This window comes from Vidua chalybeata, chromosome Z, assembly GCF_026979565.1.
Source record: "Vidua chalybeata isolate OUT-0048 chromosome Z, bVidCha1 merged haplotype, whole genome shotgun sequence".
Taxonomy (NCBI): Eukaryota; Metazoa; Chordata; class Aves; order Passeriformes; family Viduidae; genus Vidua; species Vidua chalybeata.
Window position 1 is genome coordinate 18,668,151 of NC_071570.1, and position 20,347 is coordinate 18,688,497.

At 37.4% G+C, this 20,347-nt stretch overlaps 2 protein-coding genes across 8 annotated transcripts in view; one reads left to right on the forward strand and one right to left on the reverse strand.

Annotated features, from left to right (window-relative positions):
* Positions 1-16,772, forward strand: part of PSIP1 (PC4 and SRSF1 interacting protein 1) — a 37,892-nt gene extending 21,120 nt beyond the window's left edge. For both annotated transcript variants that reach the window (XM_053932314.1, XM_053932313.1), the window contains exons 9-17: positions 907-982; positions 1,842-2,067; positions 2,699-2,817; positions 5,097-5,152; positions 6,317-6,387; positions 10,078-10,179; positions 10,846-11,065; positions 13,889-14,000; positions 16,001-16,772. In XM_053932314.1, coding sequence (XP_053788289.1) covers positions 907-982; positions 1,842-2,067; positions 2,699-2,817; positions 5,097-5,152; positions 6,317-6,387; positions 10,078-10,179; positions 10,846-11,065; positions 13,889-14,000; positions 16,001-16,064 — 1,046 coding nt within the window. In that variant the 3' untranslated portion in view covers positions 16,065-16,772. The remainder of the gene's footprint in view (positions 1-906; positions 983-1,841; positions 2,068-2,698; positions 2,818-5,096; positions 5,153-6,316; positions 6,388-10,077; positions 10,180-10,845; positions 11,066-13,888; positions 14,001-16,000) is intronic.
* The window catches only part of SNAPC3 (small nuclear RNA activating complex polypeptide 3), a 33,201-nt gene continuing 18,015 nt past the window's right edge, over positions 5,162-20,347 (reverse strand). For 2 of the 6 annotated variants that reach the window (XR_008428662.1, XR_008428658.1), the window contains 2 exons: positions 20,021-20,344; positions 14,922-19,326 (listed from right to left, as the gene is read on the reverse strand). Coding sequence is in view for 1 of the 6 variants with exons in the window: in XM_053932315.1 (XP_053788290.1) it covers positions 20,197-20,344 (148 nt within the window). In the remaining 5 variants the exon portion in view is untranslated. Of the gene's footprint in view, positions 6,257-14,338; positions 14,822-14,921; positions 19,327-19,471; positions 20,345-20,347 lie in introns of those variants that run through there. The other 4 variants (XR_008428660.1, XR_008428659.1, XR_008428661.1 and 1 more) reach the window with 4 other exon arrangements.

Here is a 20,347-nt window from a genome sequence, read left to right on the forward strand (position 1 = left end):
TGAGGAAATTTAGTATTAATTCATCCCCCTCTGACATTTCATTACATGCACTAAATATGAATTTTTAATATTTGTGTTTTTTTCTTTAAAATTTTTTGCTGGTTTTGACTAACTACTGTCAGAGCAGGAAAGCATCTGTAAAATATGCTTTTGCCTCCTATATGAAAAACCTTTTTGGAAGATATACTATGCAGCCTTCTCTGTTGTTGATAGGATGATTAAAAGTGCTCTGTGCTAAGACTAACAAGAGTTTAAACACTCAATATTAGGTTTCCTGACAACATGGTCACTATGGTACTGGACAAGCATTTGAGGTACATAAGTGCCAAGAAGGCAGGCTGTTTATCTTACTCCTATCAATATGGTGAATCTGAGAAAGTGTAGTGATTTGATCTGCACTGTAGTGTGGTGATAGAACTTCTTGACAGTGATTTGTTAGCCTGAAAAATAATGGAAACCCCAAGAAATTAGTAAAACTAGTGGACAACAAATTATAAACATAGACATATAAGTGCTTTTTATTCTCTAATATCAGGTTTCTCATCTAATTTAAGATTCATAGTTATGCAACGTATGAAACAAATGTTTCACATTTGCAACTGCATAGATTGCAAAAAGCACAAGAATTAGTAGCCAGAGCCTGTGGCTAGAAACCAAAGTTTTTTTAATTCACCAGTCAGCTAAAAAAACTGCCAACACTTTAACTTTTCAAAGAGATCTTGATTAAGTTTGGTACTCAAACTTTGTACCAAAAAGTACAAATAATTTGAATTCTGTACATTAACAAAGTAAGGATGTATATTTTGATTTAAACATGGCTTATGTCTGTTGAGTAAGTATCTTGAGACATAGACAAGGAACAGATGGTGGCTGTGGACTAACCTGTTATTTCTGTATATTTACTAGCTTCTGAAGTAAAAGTTCCAAAGCCAAGAGGGAGACCCAAGTTGGTGAAACCATCATGTCTTTCGGAGGGTGACTTGTGAGTTTTTTCTTAATATAAAGCTTCTTCATTGTCAACTGTGTTGCTCCTTATGTTAAGACTTGTAAATTATTACTCCTGACAGGTTTTTTGCCCCGTTAGTGTTCAGTATAAGTTACTATTTGTGTTGATGTTTTTATAATACAGAGTCATTCAAGGAAGGACATTTCTGAAACATGAGAGAGATGTTAATCTTCCTAACTTGTCCAATCTGTACAAAATTTTTTATATGATTGTATGCTGAGTGAAGAGGAAAGATGTTTATTAAGAAAAAATATAACATCACACAAAAATAAAATACTTACTTTCTTCTTGTACATTTTTGTTTCAGAAATGTTTTCTGATAAAATTGCAACACTGTTAGTTACCTGAATTTTAGTTTTGCTGTCTTCAGTTCTTATCTCAAGTCTAGTGCTTCTAGTAACTCAAGGAAAAGTTGAACATAGGTTTAGTTTTCTATGAATTGGCAGATACACAGTTTTGGAATATGAACAACTTAAATAAGAATACTTTATAAACCTAGTTTACAGTGTATGCACTCTGGGTTCTACAGACCCATCTGTGTGTGTGGGGGGTCCACTGAGAATTAACTTATTGGATTAGGATCTATGCACTTCTGTTAATGTTACCTTCATTAGGCCCTCCATGCTGATATTTATTTGTCGGGAGGTGTTTTCTCCCCACAGGTAGTGGGTTTTAATTTTTAGAGAAAGAATATTTTTGAAGAGTCATTAAGTGAATTAACTTCATCATTTTACTATTCTGTGGTTAAAAAGACCCAGCTTCCTGAGTTAAAATGTTGTTCTTTGAAGTCACTGTAGATAATAGATGTGGTGCCTAAATACTCTTTTTGTTTTAGTGTTAATGAGGAGGAGAAGGCAAAGAAAAAAGGAGCAGAAGAAAAGCCCAAAAAGCAAGGGAAAAAAGATGAGGAAAATCAGAAGGAAGAAGAGAAATCAAAGAAGGAATTTGATAAAAAGGAAGGAAAGAAAGAAGCTGAACCAAAAAGGAAAAATGTTGCAAAAGTGGGTTCTGCATCAGCTTCTGATTCTGAAGATGAAGGAGAAGAGCAGGAAGGGGACAAGGTATAATTTTGCTTTCCTGATAAATTTATTATAGAGGATAGTAGTATCACTGGAGGTCTTTCTTCAAGTTAATGCTAAATCTTAATGATGGTAGGAGTTTGGCATGGCTGGTGTACAGATATGTAGAATAAAAGTTTCAGAACTATATTTTTCTCAAATAATGCTTTCAGGAACTTCGACTATTTTCTAAGAAAATCATCTTTTCTAAGATGTATTTTTAACAAAGTATTTTAATGTCAAGAGGCTTATGGAATTTTTTTTGGATCTGTGTTCCCTGGAAGACAGATCTTGTTTTCCTTGGGTGCATCTGGAGAACATGCAGAAATCACATGTGGCTTGAAATCACATTTTTAAAAAGTACAAAACTGTCTCTAGCCAACAATTTGCAATGTCTTAATTTTTCCGGTGCTTAATATTGCCCTTAGCATTGCACTCTGGTGCTTAGTTTTGAAAAGGAAAAAAGGAGGAAGGACTAATGAAATTGTGTCTAGCTTCAGAGAAAGCCGGTGTTTGTCAGGTTGCTCCACGGAGCAGTTATTTCAAAGATACTTATTAGTTTCATGTGCTTACAGAAACAACAATTTAATAATGTTACATTTCTTCCCAATCATAAAATGCCATATGAAAACAGAAGAAAAAAGGGGGAAGAAGTTTTCCGGCAGCTCACAGAAGAAACACTGTAAGAAGCCAACATGAGAGAGAAGTAACAGAAAGAAAGCGTAAGCAAGAGGAACAGACAGAATCCGAATCGTGAGTCTATTTTAACATGTGATGCCTGCAAGTTGCTGGAATATTTTGAAACTAACAGGAGGTGAAACTTCTGAAAAACTTCCAAACACTTCTGCACTGTGTTCTACTGTTATCTCCCCCTGCCCTTTTTGGTTTTCTATCTTAACTTCTTTTTGAGGGGAAACTAAACTTGAACTAAAATGTGCTGTTGTGGGAGAATAGGAAGAATGGAACATAGAAATTAAGTAATTGTATGTCTTTCAGTGATGTAGAATCTCTAGCAGAGGACGGCTTGTGTGTTTTCTTTAGAACTAACTTAAGAATATCCATGTGAAAGGGGTTAGTGTGAAAAACTATTCAGGACAGCCATATATTTTTCTTAATTTTTTTAGATTAAATTGGTAGGACCTGGTAGGTCCTGTTAATCCATAGTTATAGATTTTTGATGAGGTATGGAATGCATAGGTTATCAGGAAAGCATTTCCTTCTCTGACAGTTGGAGCACATGCTGTCAAACAGAACAAGGAAAAAGTAATTATTCTAGTATTGCAAAGCCAGTTGGCTGATGCCAAGAACAAACTGCATTTAGAAGATTACTCAAATCAAACTTAAGAATAGAGAGAAGATCCCACCAGGAACTTGGAGAGTAGGACAATAGGAAGAAATCTGACTCATTCACTATTCTGCAAATGAGTGAAGAAGTTTCACCACAAGAGCTTGATGTTCTCATCCTCACCATTGGTGGGAGGGCAGAAGAAAGGGAAAGAAAAAGGTAAAAATTTGGAGGAAAGGAAGAAAATAAAGGTCGCCTTTAACTGTAACAAAAAAAATCCTGTCTTTTTCACATTCACTAACAAAAATGTACTTTGTTTGGGTGTTCCTTTTCTCATGCTCCAGCCCTTTTTCCTCTTCTTCCTGTCACTTCTTTGGAGACCTAACATAAATACTCTACCTACTTGTGGCAAACCTAAGCATTTCCATTTTCGGAGATACTAAATTACTGTAGCGTCTTTTACTATATTACTGTTTAACACATGCTGATTTGATTTTGGGAATCAAACTGTCGTATATTGATTTAGTTATAAAAACCAAATTTCTGCTTTTAAATAGCTGTCATATTTTATGCATTGGAGGGTAGATAGAGTTTTGTTTCAGTAAGATAAAGGAGAAGTAGTGAATGCATAATGAATTTAATTCAATTGATGACTAAAACCACAAAACTCAATATTGATAAAAAGCAAAACTAGTATAAGTGTTTTGATTATTTTGCTCATCAGTGTAGTTTCCATTTTCTGGTAGCTACTTCATTAGTATTTATTTAATTAAGGTGCTTTGTACACCATTCTGTACATATATAAAGTTTATGTGTACTGTTGAGATTGTATTGCCAGTTGAAGAAGACAAGTTTCATGTTCTTTTTGAAAGAAACATGGAAGACATGCAGGCCTACATGTTTTACATATGCATATTAGTATGACAGGAAGAAAACTAGTCACAGGACATTTAGTTATGATATGCTGAAATACGAAAATTCTGAAAGTAGGCTTTTAAATCTCTCAGACAAAACTGAGGGATTGTTAAACAGAAGTTCATGATTTTCTCTGCATAAAGAGCTCAAAAGCTTGTTTCAAAGATTTCTCCTTGTCTTCATCCTATAACTGAAATGTAGATGATTTCTTTTGTTATTTTTCTTGAGTCTCAGCTTTATTTTCAGTGATACAATTTGGGAAAGATCAAGGAGGTTTCACTGCACTTGTAATAAATCTTCTTTTCTGTATTACTACTTCCTTCAAGAACTTTTAAATTATTACTGATACATTTTTGGCCAATTGTATACTGTTACAATTCATTATTTGAGAAAATAGTTATATAGGAACTGATCTCTTCATAAATTCCCTGTGGTAATGGTAAATAATTCTACTCCTTTTGTCATGATAATTAAAATATTTTTTTTCTCCATAAGTTAGTTCCATATAATGCCATTTTACCAGTTAATATGTTATGTTACTATGCAACAAAAACTAAAGTACAGTTTGGAAATGACTTGTTATTTAAAGTCCTTTAATTTGCATCTTCTAGAAAAATACGGCTCTGAGTACAGAGGACTTATCAGCAGTATCTTAGCTAATTAATCTTTGCTAAATTGTTCATCCTTGAAAACCAGGGTTTGGCTCTTTGTGGTTTTTGCATGCTAATGTTTTGATAGGGATAATACTTCAAAATATTGCATCTCATCCAAAAACTGGGAAGGGAAAGCAGGCTTTACAACATTGTAAAAAAAATTTCAACATTTTTGATAGGCAAAATAAAGAAGAAGGCAAGAAAGCAGAAGTTAAGAAGATTGAGAAGAAGAGAGGTTAGTACAAAGAATCTAACCAGTACTTTTTGGTCGTTTTATATTTTGAATGGAATTTCTTCCTGGATAAGATAATGTACTGCTGAGGGTGGCTGCGTGGTCTCAATCTGAGATGTTTGATCCATGATTCTTCTTTTAGGTCTGTGAAACAGTGCATTTTTATTCTTCCATGTTCTTTGCGCAGTGCAGTGCAGTAGAATAGGTCTTTGCTATTCTGACTTCACTGTCATTTGACCTTTTAAACATCAGGCTCTTCTGTTTGTGAATATGAGAAAAAAGCTTTTATTCTTTGATAAAAATCACTTCAGTTATTCCAGTCATTTTTTCCTTTGTATCTTCTCATAACACAATACTCTAAGGGACCTCTTGAAACTATTTAGATACTATTTCTCACTAAGTAGAAGGCTTAGATTCAGATTACTATGGTCTTGCCTGCTGACTGACCTTCAGAGGGATAAATAATTCCTTTTTCAGTGCTCCCATCTTTGAGGGCAATCCAAACCACTGTCTGTAATCTGTAATTTGTAGTTTACTACAGATCGAGTGGCATGGACTCCACTCAACCCAATGTTGCAGCAAAAGGGCAAATAAAAACTATCCAAACTCATCCAAGATGAGTTTGACCTAAAGAAAACTGTTTGGTTGCATTATTGTTCAGAATATGTACCAAATCGAAGCAGGCATTCAGCATGTTAGTTAGGGAATGCCATGTCCATTCATCTTTTACACTTCTGAAACGTGTACTGGGAATGTTTTATTTGGATGGATTTGGACTGTAACTTGAATCATGACCAGTTTACTGAAATTAAACCATCAATATCCAGTTGTCCTGTCATGGAAAGTCTTCCAGCTTTGTAACTCTTAATATTTATTAAAACTGCTTGTTAAGCTGACCTATAATTAGAGGGTGACAGCTGTCTTTTGGAATAGAAATTTCTTTTCTGTGTAACTCCTAAGGAAAAAATTGTGTGAGTTACCAACCATGTTCAGTTTTTAAAAGCTGTGTACTTTTTTTCTGATTTTATTTATGTGCGTACCTGCATGTAGGGTGCCTGCCTGTTTTCTTCTGCATTCTGTGTGAGATTCATTCTTGTGGAATTGTTTCTGCAAAACCAAACGTCATGTGATTAACAAATGTTCATGAGTATTATTTTTAATCTTCAGAAACTTCAGTGGATTCTAGGCTTCAAAGGATACATGCAGAAATAAAGAATTCCCTCAAAATTGATAATCTTGTAAGTATTTTTTTAAACTGATTCATGTTTCAAATTCCAGTAGGAAATACTTGGCACGTGTTCTTATTTTAATTAATACTCTGAAAATGAAAGGAATTTTTTTCCATATGAAAGATAACTAGTGCTTAAATGTGGTTACTGTGGGCAGTGAAAGGTAAGTGTCAGCAAATGAAATCTGTTTTGTTTTGTTTGAAAATACTACATAATAAATTATTTACCAGAAGCATTCAGATAGAATTACGTCAAATAAAACATCTGGTGCCAGGTCAGCTTGCTGAGCCATGTGGAAACACGAGGACATTGGATGCAGTAGCAGGATGCAAGTGATTAGGGCTCCAATCCACTGACTCACTATCAAGGGAAATCTGCTGCTTGTCAGGGGTTTGGATTTGGAATGTTACTGATAGATGTTTGAGGCTTTCTGGCCTTATGACTATTTGTTTGCTGCTGCAGGTTTTCAGGTTGGGCACCAGTGATACAGTCAGAAGACACTATCAAGCATGACTGTGTGACTTTGAGGGTAATGGTAAAGGTATGGGGACCCAGGTGGTGATCCCTTTATTGAGGAAAGGTCTCACAACGGAAAGGATAGGTGTGCTAGGAGGTGGCAGGATCCACCCAAAAGTAGTGCTGCCAGTGGGCTGGCCAGCCTGGTTAAAGAGCCTCAAACTAGGAATGGTAGCAGAGGAGGAAATGGTGGAGCAGGATGGCAGTCAGATGTAAACAGATGTCAACAGCGTGATGTAAATTGACTTTGTAATCAACAGAATTTCTTTGCAGAACAAGACTGAAGTTGCATGACCACAAGCATCAGCACATTGAATAAGGAATTGCTGGCAGCCCAGCATAATGAGGAAAACTCTCATAACCTTTCTGGAGTGTCAGCACAACTGTGTTTCTCTTAGGGATGGCTGTAATAATACATATAGTGTGAGGAGCAGCTGTGGGGAACTGGACATCTCTCTGCAGTTGCAGGGCTGTGGCTTCATTGGTATCAGAGATTCGGGTAGAAGTGAGGTGAGCCTTGCCTTATATGTTTACAGGCTCTTTAGGAAAGATTGGTGGTGGGAAGACAAGATGAAGGATAACTTTACGTGAGAGACCAGTTGAAAGGTGTGGAGCTTTGCACTGGGACAGCTTATCAGCAAACTGGGAGCTTATGGGTCAGGATTAGTGGGCAAACCAAAATAAGTGACATCCTGAGAATGTCTTCTGCAGATCACCTGATCAAGGAAAAGCAGAGAATTACGTCATCTTAAGACAATGGGTAGACACCTTTGATTCTAACTGGAAGCTTAAAACATCCTGGTATATGCTGAAGGGACATGCAGAAAACACAGCAAAGCAGGAAGCTTCTGGAGTTTGGTAATTGCCTAACACGGGTGATGAAGGAGTTGATAAGGCACGATCTGATTCTCCAGACAGCAAAGATCTGGTCAGGCATATGAAGGTTAGGGGCAACCTTGGCTGCAGTGACTGTGATAGTGAAGTTCAGGAAGAAGGGAGCAGGATGGAAAGGATCACAGCCCTGGACTCAGGAGAGCAGACTTTGACCTCTGCAGGGGTCTGCTTGGAAGAATCTCTTGAGAGACCATGCTAGAGGGAAGACAGGACAAGGAGATCTGGCTCACTTTTAGGGATTACCTCCTTCTCAAGGTTGACTCATCTTAATGTCTAGGAAAATGTGGGCCTGCTGCTGAATGGGATAGGCAGATAGGCACTTTAGTGAAAAAGGAGGTAACAAGTAGTGAAAACGGCAAAGGTAACCAGTGTCTTCTTGAGTTCAGTTTGTTTGTACAATTCTGTTCAGGAATCCTAGGTCCCTGAGACTATGGGAAAATTAAAACAAGAAAATCTTGATGCTCAGAGGACAAAGATCAAATTAGAGAACATTTAGAGAGAAACCCAATACAGAATAAGCATAAGAGTGCCAGAGGAGTTGGATGATGTCATTGTCCATCCACTCCATTTTGTTTTTGAAAAGTCATGGTGATGAGGAGCTGGTTCCTGAGGAAGAAAGCAAATGTCACACTCATCTTGCAGAAGGAGGATCTAGGTTACTACGGGCCAGTCAATCTCACACCGATCACTTGAAATATGATGGGACAAATCCTCCTGGAAATAGTTTCCAGTGATATGAAGTACAGTAAGAACTCTGAGAGTTGTCAGCATAATGAAGATGAAATTATGCTTGACTAAAATGATGTCCTTTTGTGAGATGATGGGCTTGGTGGATGAAAGAGTGGATATTGTTTCTGTTAAGATTAAAAAGGCTTTTGACACTGTCTCTCTGGACAGCTTCAAAGATAAACTTAAGAGGTCTGAACTAAAAAGGTGGATGAAAAAGTGGAAAGGTGGACTGAAAACTGGCTGAACAGCAGGGCACAAAAAACTAATCAGTGGTAGAGTCCAGCTACAGGCCAGTCACTAGTAGTCAGTACTATTAAAACATGTCATTAAAGACCGGGATGATGATACAAACCACACCTATAACAAGTTTGCAAATGATACAAAACTGAAATCAAAGGTTTGATGGGAGTGTTGCCATCCAGAGAGACTTTAACAGGCTGGAGAAATGGGCCAACAGGAACTTCATCAACTTCAATTCCAGTAGTGCACCTGTGGAGCAATAACCCCGTGTCTCCAGCACGGGCTGGGGACTGAATGGCTGAATAGCAGCTTGTCAGAAAATGACCTGAGGTGAGGGTATTGGTGGACACCAGGCTTAGCATGAGCCACTGGTACAGTTTTGCAGCTAAAGTGGCCAACAGCTTTCTGGGCTACATTAGAGGGAGTTGCTAGAACATGGAAAGAGTGTGGTGGTTGTGCTCTACCTGGCACTGATGAGACACTGGAATGTATTTTAGGCTCCTTAGAACAATAGAGACATGGACCTACTGTAGAGTGCCCAATAAAGGGCCACAAAGATGGATTAGTGGCTTGGAGCATGTGTTGAAAAAGAAGAGGCCAGAAGAGCTATGAGTGTTCAATCTGGAGAAAATACAAAGATAAGAAAGTAAGCATGAGTGAAGAAGTACGGTATGAGGAGCAGCAAGCTGTTCCAGCTAGGGAAACACTGAGTTGTTCTGGGTGTTGGAAACAAAGTTCTGGTAGTGAGGTGGTGGGGGACTGCCTTGTGCTAGACTTAATCAGTTTCAGCCTGCTCCAGTGGAGGAACCAGTGCAGGGCATGGCTGAGCCCCTCACACTGGATGGTGGTGCGTCTGTGAAAACTTACTTGAAAAGAAGGCAAAGCATACTTTGTAGCAGGGAGTGTATAAGGACAGTTCTTTGTATTAACTACAGTGCTTTCCTGACTTCTCAGTGGTTAATCACTTGTGAAAAATTGTGCATGGTAAAGCCTAACTATGGTGAGAAGCTCTGAGCATGGAAGCTCTAGAATCATGAAAGCAGCATAAAGCTTGCTTTTTATGTATGTTGAAAGCATAAAATTCTTGTTAAATGTAACAACTTAGTTAAATATAATCTGCCTTTTATGGGAGTAGCTAAGAGACAACTGGTGTTAAATTTTTGTTGTCAAGTTTGACTATATAAATTGTTCTAAAATTAAGTACATAGTCAAATTAAGGATATTATAGGAAGGTGTCATTGAGTACAGAAGTTAGGTTAGTATGGCTAATTAAAGATTACTAACATGTAAGTCTTCAGAGTAATTTTTGTTTATATACAGGATGTGAACAGGTGTATTGAGGCTCTTGATGAGCTTGCATCCCTTCAAGTCACAATGCAACAAGCTCAGAAACATACAGAGATGATCTTAACTCTCAAGAAGGTGAGATTTTCAATATTAGTTAACAGAGAGTGTATGTTTTCTTAAATTGATACCAGCTTTTATTTACTATTGGAGTACTGTGTCCAGCCTGGATCCCTACTGATCCAAGAATGATGCAGACAGACTGGAAAGGGCCCAGAGGAGGGCCATTAAGAAGATTAAAGGGCTGGAGAACGTGCCCTATAACCAAAGACTCAAGGGTTTAGTTCTTTCCTTCCTGGAAAAGTCATCACGGTATTCCAGCTGTTTAAAGGGCTACTGCAAAGAGAGGGTTGAGACTTTTGTCTTCACCAGATGTGGGGCAATGGGTACAAGTTGCACTGGGAAAGGTTTTATTTTGATTCTAAAAAACTATTTTTTTTTTTTACAATAAGAACAACTGTTTTACTGTAACAGCCTCCTCAGGGATGTGGTAGAGTTCCATCACTAGAGGTTTTCAAATTGTGATGGGATCAAGAGTGCTTGATAATTTGGTCCCTTTCCAATGAAGGGTAGGACCAGAGGGTCTTTTGAGGTCCCTCTCAACCTGGCAGTTCTGTGACACTTCCAAGTGCAAAAGTCTATTATCTCATTGTAGGTTAAATGAAGAATTTAAGCTAGCAGGTAATGAAATTACACAGATATTTAAGCACCTAAGTGGAGCCTGTTTTATTACTTTGATTTCAGATACGGAAATTTAAAATTAGCCAAGTTATCATGGAGAAATCTACAATGCTATATAACAAGTTCAAGACCATGTTTCTGGTTGGGGAAGGAGATTCTGTTCTTTCCCAAGTACTGAATAAATCACTTGCTGAGCAGAAGCAGCATGAAGAAGCTAATAAAACCAAAGAACAGGGGAAGAAAGGAGCAAACAAAAAAATTGAAAAGGAAAAAGACCAAACAGGTAAGTCACTGTGGCTTTACTTTCTTGTCACATAAAAGTCTTAGTCTCCATTAATTTCTGAGCCAGCTTCAAAATCTCCTTGATGCAGGAGTTTCACCAGTCTATGTAAACCTTTTCATATCTGAAGTTGTCAAGACAGTACTGCTACAAATAAGTTTCAAATTCAATGTAACATTTACCATGGCCATTCTATCTCAATTGGCTAAAGGAAATGGCTTTTGCAAAAATTAGGTCTTGCAAATTTTAATTCTGTAAATTATCTAACTTGATAATGTTACAGAATTAAAAAAACAAAAAAAATAAACAAAAAAAAAAAAAAAAAAAAAAAAAAACAAAAAACAAAAACCCAAAACATTAAATGTGAGGTAGAATGGCATACTACCATTGTTGCACTTTAACCCAAGCCAGCAGCCAAGCCCCTCACAGCCACTCGCTCACTCCTCCACCAGTAGGATCAGGGAGAGAATCAGAATTGTAAAAGGAAGAAAACTTATGGGTGGAGATAAACAGTTTAATGGGGAAAGCAAAAGCTGTCCACATAAAAGCAAACCAGTGCTTCCCATGGGCAGACAGGTGTTCAGCCATGCCCAGGAGAGCAGGGCCCCCACACATAATAGGAATATAAACTCAAATATATTCCCCCTTCTTTCTCCCCTACTTCACATACTGAGTGTGATGCCATATGGTCTGGAATGTCCCTTTGGTCAGTTTGGGTCACCTGTCTCGGCTGTGTCACCTCCCATGTAGCCCCAACTTCTTCCCCAATGTGGGAACATAAAAAGGCCTTGGCTGTGTGTAAGCCCTGCACAGAAGTTAAAAAACATCCCTGTATTATCAGCTTTGCATTCAGCACAAATCCAGAACACAGCCCCATATTCATCATCATGAAAAAAATTAACCCTACCCCAGCCAAAACCAACACAATGTTCTATTCCTCCAGTAGATTTTTGGTACCTAAGCTTCTGCCACAATGAGAAATTGAAACTGCTTAGTTTCCTTCCCTAGCCCCTTTCTATATCATGCATGCTCAACCATATGTAGCAGCAACTTTTAACTTCTGTGTTATTTCCCTGCTGTGACTTCAGTAGTTCAGCCTAACTTACAGTAAAGAAATAATTTATGGCAGGAGAATGTATTTATACTCTTAACAGTACAGTTCCACATATATCATGAGCACTTGTACAGCAGAATATCAAAAGCTTTCCATAGTAAGCATGCTCAATAATAACTTTAAATCAGTACTAAAATATATACATTTTTAAATAGAGGAACAAAATGAGACAGATGCACTAGAAAGCTATGTTGCAATGTAGGAGTCTACTCATCTATTCAAGTTATTTAGATCCTTGATCTCCACAAGCACCTCACAGAAACTACATTCACTTTGAAATTGATTTCTGGGAGCAGAACTGGGTTTTTTTTCAGAAAATGATTTAAAAGTTATACCACCCGGATCAAGACTAAACAAATTACTATAGCAAATTAGTGTAACTGAGGTGCCAAGGATTCAACACAACTATAGTACAAATATCACTATCCTTGTAGTTGTTAAGAAAGCAAGGATGATTTTAAAATCCACCCATTCAATGGTGAGAGGATGTGTGATGAAGTAGAGGTTCCATACAGATCTTTTCCCAAACAGCACAACTAATACTTTAACAAAGAAGCTACACTGAGAGGCTTCTTGGGCATAGCCTGGCTAGTGAAGCCATGTCAGATAAACTTAACACAACTTCAGCAGAACACAGTGAAATACCATGTTGTTGCCCAGTCACATGGAGAATGGGAAGAAGTTCTGTCAGAGTAAAGGGATATTTTATGGAAGTAATTTTTTTCTTTATTTGCTGTAAAAAGAAAATCTGATTCTTACATGCAGTCTTTTGCCCTTTTAAAAACTGAACTGCTGAACCCTGACTATCTTCACAATGATAATACAGAATGATACTGTAATTGGTGGTACTTAATGTACAGCATCAGATTATCTGCTTTGTAACAAGGAAATACAGCATTTACTGTTTTATCAAATTCCTCCTGTGGCCTTTGAGTTCAGAACTGATTCTGAGCAAGTATAAATAGATAAACTGTAAAAATTCAGATGAATAACATCTTGTCCTTTTTTCTTACTGTAGCTCAGTAGTTTAATAGAGGAGTTCTTTTATAAATCTGCAACTTCAAGTAAAATGGACCATCACTTCAGAGAGTGACATTCCTCAACTCACTCAAAACTCACTGGCTTGTAATACCACAGCAAAACATGTAGTCATCACAGAAATGCTAAAAGATGTTAAATATTTCTGCATTGACTTCACTAAATACACCTTCCAACTAGTGGTGCTTGTCTGCTTGAAAAATTCATGCTATCATTAAACACTTATATGTATTTTGATTATACATAATTTTTGGGAGTTAAATGAGATGTGATGGAATTAATAACTTCACCAGTTAAAGCAACAAGAATCCCCAAAATTAACTGACCTGGTTAGAGTGGTAAAGAGAGTTTACTAGTGAAGCATATTCTCTCACTGCTCAGAATACAAACAAGCATTAGGCCTATGATCTGTAGCCTAGCAAGCACAGGAAGAACTTGAAATTGCATGAAAAATACAAACTGCTCAATTCCCATAGGATGAGGCACATTACATGGGATGTTCAGAAGTTGAAGCCGTATCAGTTAGTGTCTTTTGTATTGTTTCAGCTGCCTGGGTATCAAGGTGAGGGGAAAATATTTATGTTTTATTTGATTAAGGTAAAGAAATTATTGGGGCTATTATAATACAGTTTTATTCCCTGCAAGTACCACTTTTCTGCTATTTCATTTTAAAGGTTCAAAAATTCTGAATGGAGGGTCTGAAGCCCAGGACATGCACCAGTCACAACACAATGGAGAAAATGCTGAAGAAAGGAAAGAAAGGCATGAAGCTGGCAGTAAGAAAAAGTGAGTTAATAACCTTATTGAGCTGAGGATCTGTTCTGGTCTAGCTTAATCATGTAAAATAGAATAGCAGTAGATGGAAGTTACTTAACCATGTTAAGGTACTGTTTTCTTCAGAGAGTTTGCTATCAGCTTTAGAGAGTAACAGTGTGCAAATCTTCTGTTTAAGTTTTGAATGAATATTCTTTCACTCGCTGCTGTGGTGGAAACTTAAAAAACTAACAGGATGTCCTGCTATCGGAGAGAATCAGCATGTGGTGGACCAGGGCAAAGTAAAAGCTTTTTCTCGTGTTTTAGGCTATTGAGTTGGAAGCAAAGGAAGTCTGAACCAAGTCTTATAGAAACTAATGAGATTTATTAATATTTCTCATGAACTCATGTATCGTCATTAATAGACAGCCACTTTAAATCATCTTCTACAGTTAGAGTATAAAAATCACTCAAATGCAGGTAAACTGAAGGTTAGGACTTAAACCTGTGAAATTCCAGAAGTCTGAATGCTTCATAGAGTTGAATGCACTGATTTTAAACATAAAACCATGAGAATGCTTGAATTTGTCTGGCATTAAGTATTTAAACCTTGGTTGCAGCGAAAAATATGTTCTGTAAACATAAGCAACAAGCAATTAAGCTCTTACAGAAAGAGAAACACTTAATAGAATTTAGTAACAAATTTGAAGTACACTTTGTTTTCTCCAGGCACTCTGCACCTTGCACTCAAGAGATTGTTTTTGTTCAGCAGTATGTATTGGAGCAAGCTCCTTTCATCACTGTCTTCAAGCACATCTGGAGAAACTGCAGCTGCCTGGCATTCTTTTGGCTACCTGCCAAGTTAAAATTACACAAAATTGAAAGTGAAATATTGATTGTTATTTATAGTAAGGTAAATTTAAACACAACAAAACAACAAAAAAAAAACCCCACTTAAGATGAAAATTTAGCTGGTATTTATTGTGAGACAGCATCAGAAGTACTGAAGTGGATTTGGGAGTTTTCAACCAGTTATGCTGAATACTCACTTGATCTGAACAAGCAACATGCTAGAGGAACACAGTGGAGTTACAAGTGTAGGTTCTCATACAGGTTATATTCTAGCCCCCTGCTTAAACAAATTAAATAAACATTTCTATTAAGTGTGTGTATGGTGTTTGCTGTGGCTTTGAACCTACACTCCAATGATCTTTGACTTTGATAACTTACTGGTAGCTAACAGCAAAAAACCTATTTTTAAATAAATCCCTTGCAAATACAGTGCATGTTGAGAAGTGCATCCACATGTCTGAATTCAAGCTCCATACTCTACAGCATACAAACTTTATTTCATTCAATATTTCTTCTACATTTTTATTTGCAGTATTTGGTTTCTTATAAGTGAGAAACAAGTAAATGAAATAAATAATGTCCAAAACACCTGTGTGGCTCACTCTAAGAAAAGAGCTGGTAAACCTCTTAAATCACAAGACTGTATTTGGTTCTGAACATTTCTCCCTCTGCTAGAGGGAGGACATGTCTGTACCTTTCTGAAGATGTAATTCAGAAATTTTGAAAGAAGTCCTGTAACTTAAAATTTCTGATCTGATTTGCACTTAAGAACATTTTTCAGGTGTTTGTTTTTTGTAAAAATACATACTGCTCCACAAGGTTACCTCAGTGTTTGGGGATGCAGTGGATTTCAGTGGCAGGAGGTAAAGCATGTTAAGCTAGAGCACTTTTCCACCTAAACTGACCTACAGTACAGATACACATGGAGCTCTGAATGACTGCCCTTCACAGCCCATCACATACATCAATAGTGATGCCACTCACTGCCAGCTTAGCTTCAGGTTTGAGGGTGTTGTTGGGGTAACAACAGCTGGCATTGCTAACAGCCTCAGTTTTCCAGATTTCATGTACTGCTGAGTGTTCATCAGCATTCCTTGCTCTAGACTGTGCAATCACCTGGAATAAATCTTGCTTGCTGCTTTTGTATGTGATCCAATAACGTTGCTTTATTTTGTTTCTAGGACGTGTGGTGAAGAGAGAGAGCTTGAAAAGCCAGTAGATGATTCTGCCTTTGAAAACAAATGACATCACTGAAGTTTTGTTGTTTGGTTTTTTTAACTACAAATTAAAGAGGATTGTTAAGTTTTACATTCGAAACCTATAGACTGCTGAAATTCTAAATAATTTTATAAGCATAGTATTTTGAAGTTAAATTTTGTGGAATAAAAGTTCCTTTAATCTTGGTTTTAAAGTCTTTAAACACTTTTGCCAATAGTTATATCCAGTATTAACAGGTAACACATTTCAAAAGATGAAAATCCCACTTAGAAAATGCTTATATGTTACAGGAGTTAGAGTTGTAGTATATTTTTAACTTGGTACTGTGTGTTTGTCTAGTTAATAGCAGGAAAAAGTGTAAATACTTCTAACTCTCCAGTTGCTTCATTTGTATAAAACCTCTCCTCCTATGATACTTACCTCTGTGCAGTTTTTCAACTCTTGTTGGGGATGTCTTTTCACTGTGTTTTGTAGGAGTTGAAAGCGGCATTTTTATAGCTGTTACAATGTTCATGTATGAGTATACTTCATTGTTTGTTTTTTTTTAATAAGTTTAGTTCTGTTCTTGCAAAATGCATTGTGCCAATTTACTGCAATGTGACTTTTATGGTTTGCTTTTGGTATAGAAAGTATACTGAAGAGTGTGGTGTTCTCACAGAACCTGCTGCTGCAGAATGGTTGGAAAACATTGTCTTGAACAATTTATGGAATTAAAGAATTTCAAACTGATTATTACATCCTTGTATAGACAGAACCATTCATAGGAAAAACATGAGTCTGGTTTTAGTACTATTTTGATTTTACTGCTTTGGCATTAACTCAGGGATCCCTAACTAGAATTTTAACAGAAACACTGGTAAAGTGTTTTAACTCTTGGAGGCATGAAAGGGAATAGAACAGGTACAAACCTCTCTGAAGCGCTGTTTCTTGAAACACAAACTTTGCCCAATACTGTAACAACTTGTATGTGGTATTTAACAGAGGACAGCCAGGTTAAAAATTAGAGTTTGAAAATCCTGAGAATACACATAGAACATGCTGAGTTGAAGAGGACCCACAAGGATCTTCTAAGTCCCAACTCATGGCCCTGCACAAGACATCCCATGTGCCTGAGAGCATTGTTCAAACACTTCTTGAACTCTGTCAGGCTAGTGCTGTGAACCACTTCCCCAGGGTGCTTTTTCAGTGCCCAACCACCCTCTGGGTGAAGAACCTTTTCTGAATATCCAACCTAAACCTCCCCCGACACAGCTTCAGGCCATTCCCTCAAGGTCCTGTCACTGATCACAGAAGAGATTTGTGCCTGCCCCTCTCCTCTTCCCCCTCTGAGTAAGTTGTAGACAAAGTCTGACATAACTGTAGAATGGGTCATTTCACCTTCAAAGATGCTTGAATGGCCCTAAACTGTGTCTCTTGAAAGATACAAACTTAAGAGCTGAGAGTGACTGGTCAGTCACTTAAAGTCTCACCAGGAGTAAGGCTGATTCTTTCTTAGAAAGAAAACACAGCTATGCACAAAATTTAAAGCAGACTTAACTTTAACAATAGCATCCCTACTTCAAGAATGGAGTTAACTACAGCTTAAAATATTGTGCAGCCCTGTTGAGTTGTTCATCATTCAAGTACATAGGGGACTCTTGTGATAATGTTACAAGTGCCTGGATAGCACTGGCAAATGCCAGTGCTATCACTGTCTACATGAATCATGTTTTGCTTTGGAACTTCATATTAACATAAAATCAGAGAGACCTCTCCTCTTCCTCAATACAAGAAACTGTTCTATATCACCTTGTCAGCAAGGCATAAACTTTCACTAGGGAGAGAATCTGCAATACATTTGTGAAGTTTGAAATAACTTGTAAAGGATCATACTGTCTGATCACTGAGTGTTTAATTAAAAAAATATCAAATCCAAAAGCCAACCACAGATTCAGGTTAATGTTTTTGAGATTCAACTAGCAACACACAGACAAGGCATTATTAAAAATAATTTTTTTCTCATTTTTTGTTATGAAGTAATAAACCTGACTGGATGTTTTCATCATCAAAACACTCATAGCATTTAATAAGTTGCTAAAACATATCCAGCTGGTGCCATAGAGATTTAGCTACAAATGGGCATTGTACGCAATGCTGGATTTCACTCAGAGGACTCATTCAGAAAGACTTATCAAATAAAGACCACACGGTTGTCCTGTGACAACTTCTGGGATCTTTAGAACCTATGACTTAGTGTAACCTTTTTGTGCCATTTGTCATTCAAGATGCATCACTGAATATGAAAGAGGACCACGTCATATGAACAGCAAGCTTCTAATATGATTCTTCTCTATTTTGTAGTTAAGCACTGAATGCTCTCAACTCCCACACCCAGACTGTGGCTACTTTCTCTCTGCATACTGGAAGTATGGGACTGACCCAGTAAAATTTTTTAATCTGCAGATTAAGAATTTTTAATTTAATCTTTAAATTTTTAAATATATTTAATCTTAACTTTTAATTAAGAAGATAAATGGGTTGTGTGAGAGCATATTTGAAGCAAATTAATTTAATGAAAGAGTAAACTCACATTTTGCCACTCCCTTCTCTCTACAGTGAAAGAGAAAAAAAAAAGCCTCCACAAAAAAACTACTAATTGGTGCTTTAGAACTCAAGCTAGCTCTCTATATGATCCCTGATCCAATACTGAAGGGGACTGGAAAGCCTGTATATTTATGGGAGACAGCTGAAAGAGGAGGAGATAGGGGAAAGATGACGAGTAGCAACTTGTGAGGCAAATGCTGAAGTTGCAACCAAGCTGTATAAAAGAGGACCTTTAAAGCAGCTGTTGCAGCACCACAAACCAGCCCAGCCCCAGCAGTTGGACTTGTCACAGTTGTGATGGGCCGGGCACTCCCTTGTCTGCAGACTCCTGAAGGGTAAGAGAACTATCACCACCTGCTTTTACAAGTGGTTGGTTCATTGAAATATACAGGCCAACAGCTGGCTGGTTTACAAGACAGGACAAAAAAACACACTTCTTCTTTTTTTTTTTTTTTTTTTTGTTGTTGTTCCTAAAAAACCACATGGATTTATATCCAAATGACTTAATATACCACTAGAAAGAGTAAGATATGGGAGTGATCAATGGAGTCCTGCAGGTGCTTCAGATACCTTTGTTTCAAGACATCTAAGATAATCAAGTCAGCACTGGCAGAATCTGCAGCCACAGGACCTCAACAGGTTTCAGTTTGTCACTCTTCTCTATGTGGATTGCCAGAGCAGGCTGTCTTCCCCCAACCAGAACTAGCTGAAGTTTTCAAAAGAAAAGCTGTTAGCGTTAACTTTCCGAAAACAAAGATCTCCACTAACATACTCTTAATTCCAGAAGACTTTAAAAAAAAAGAATATCCTGCCTTGACAGAGTTTCAGTTTAACAAGAGACTTGTACAAACTACAAATTTGCCCCATTTTAATTTATAAAAACATTACATTACAATAACAGAATGATACTAAATAAAAAGGTGCACAATGAACACTGCATACACTGTAAACAGTTGACAAAATTATTTAAAAGGCAGGCTACTATTTAGTAATGGTGAAATATAGTTTCCTCTCTACAGAATCAGTCCTCAGAGTCAGAAACCAGGGACAGCAAAAGCCTTCAGATGCAAGCTTTCATTTGTAGGAAAGACCCAAGAGTTCAACCAGCATTCTGAACTTCTCTTTCAGAAAGCGTTCTCCTCCCTACAAATTCAGTGCCATCCATCCTTGTTCAAATATGGCAACTGCCAGAGTTTTCAAGGTAAGATATATACAGACCATGTTCTCATCCACAGAGATTTATAGAGCCTTGGATGCACAGAGCTTCTCAAAATCATGTTTTCTTTTGCCAGGTATTTCCAAACATCCACATTTAACAGTCCATAGCATCCAAACTACTGGAATGTTGTAAAAGTGTATTACATTTTTGCATGCCAACTTATCTGTAAAATCATACTTACTCAGAAAAACACACCAGATAGTCTTCAAGGGCTCCTTCCAGCTCATGGGAGAGGATTACATGCCTAACCTGAAACCCAGCAGTATGCTCAAACTTCACGCTGTCCAGTGGTTTTAACAGCCGGAGCAACATATTCAACAATGTCATTCACTGAATTAATCATGGCACATGTCAGTTTCAGTTGAAAATCCCAGGATCAACATAAGGATATGCAAGAAACTCCCCCAGTTTATTGCCTTCTGCATCATAATGGAGCATCCGGAAACAAACATCACAGAAGAAACAAGGATCCTCTGGTGCCAGACTGTCTCTGTTGGTTACCCACCTG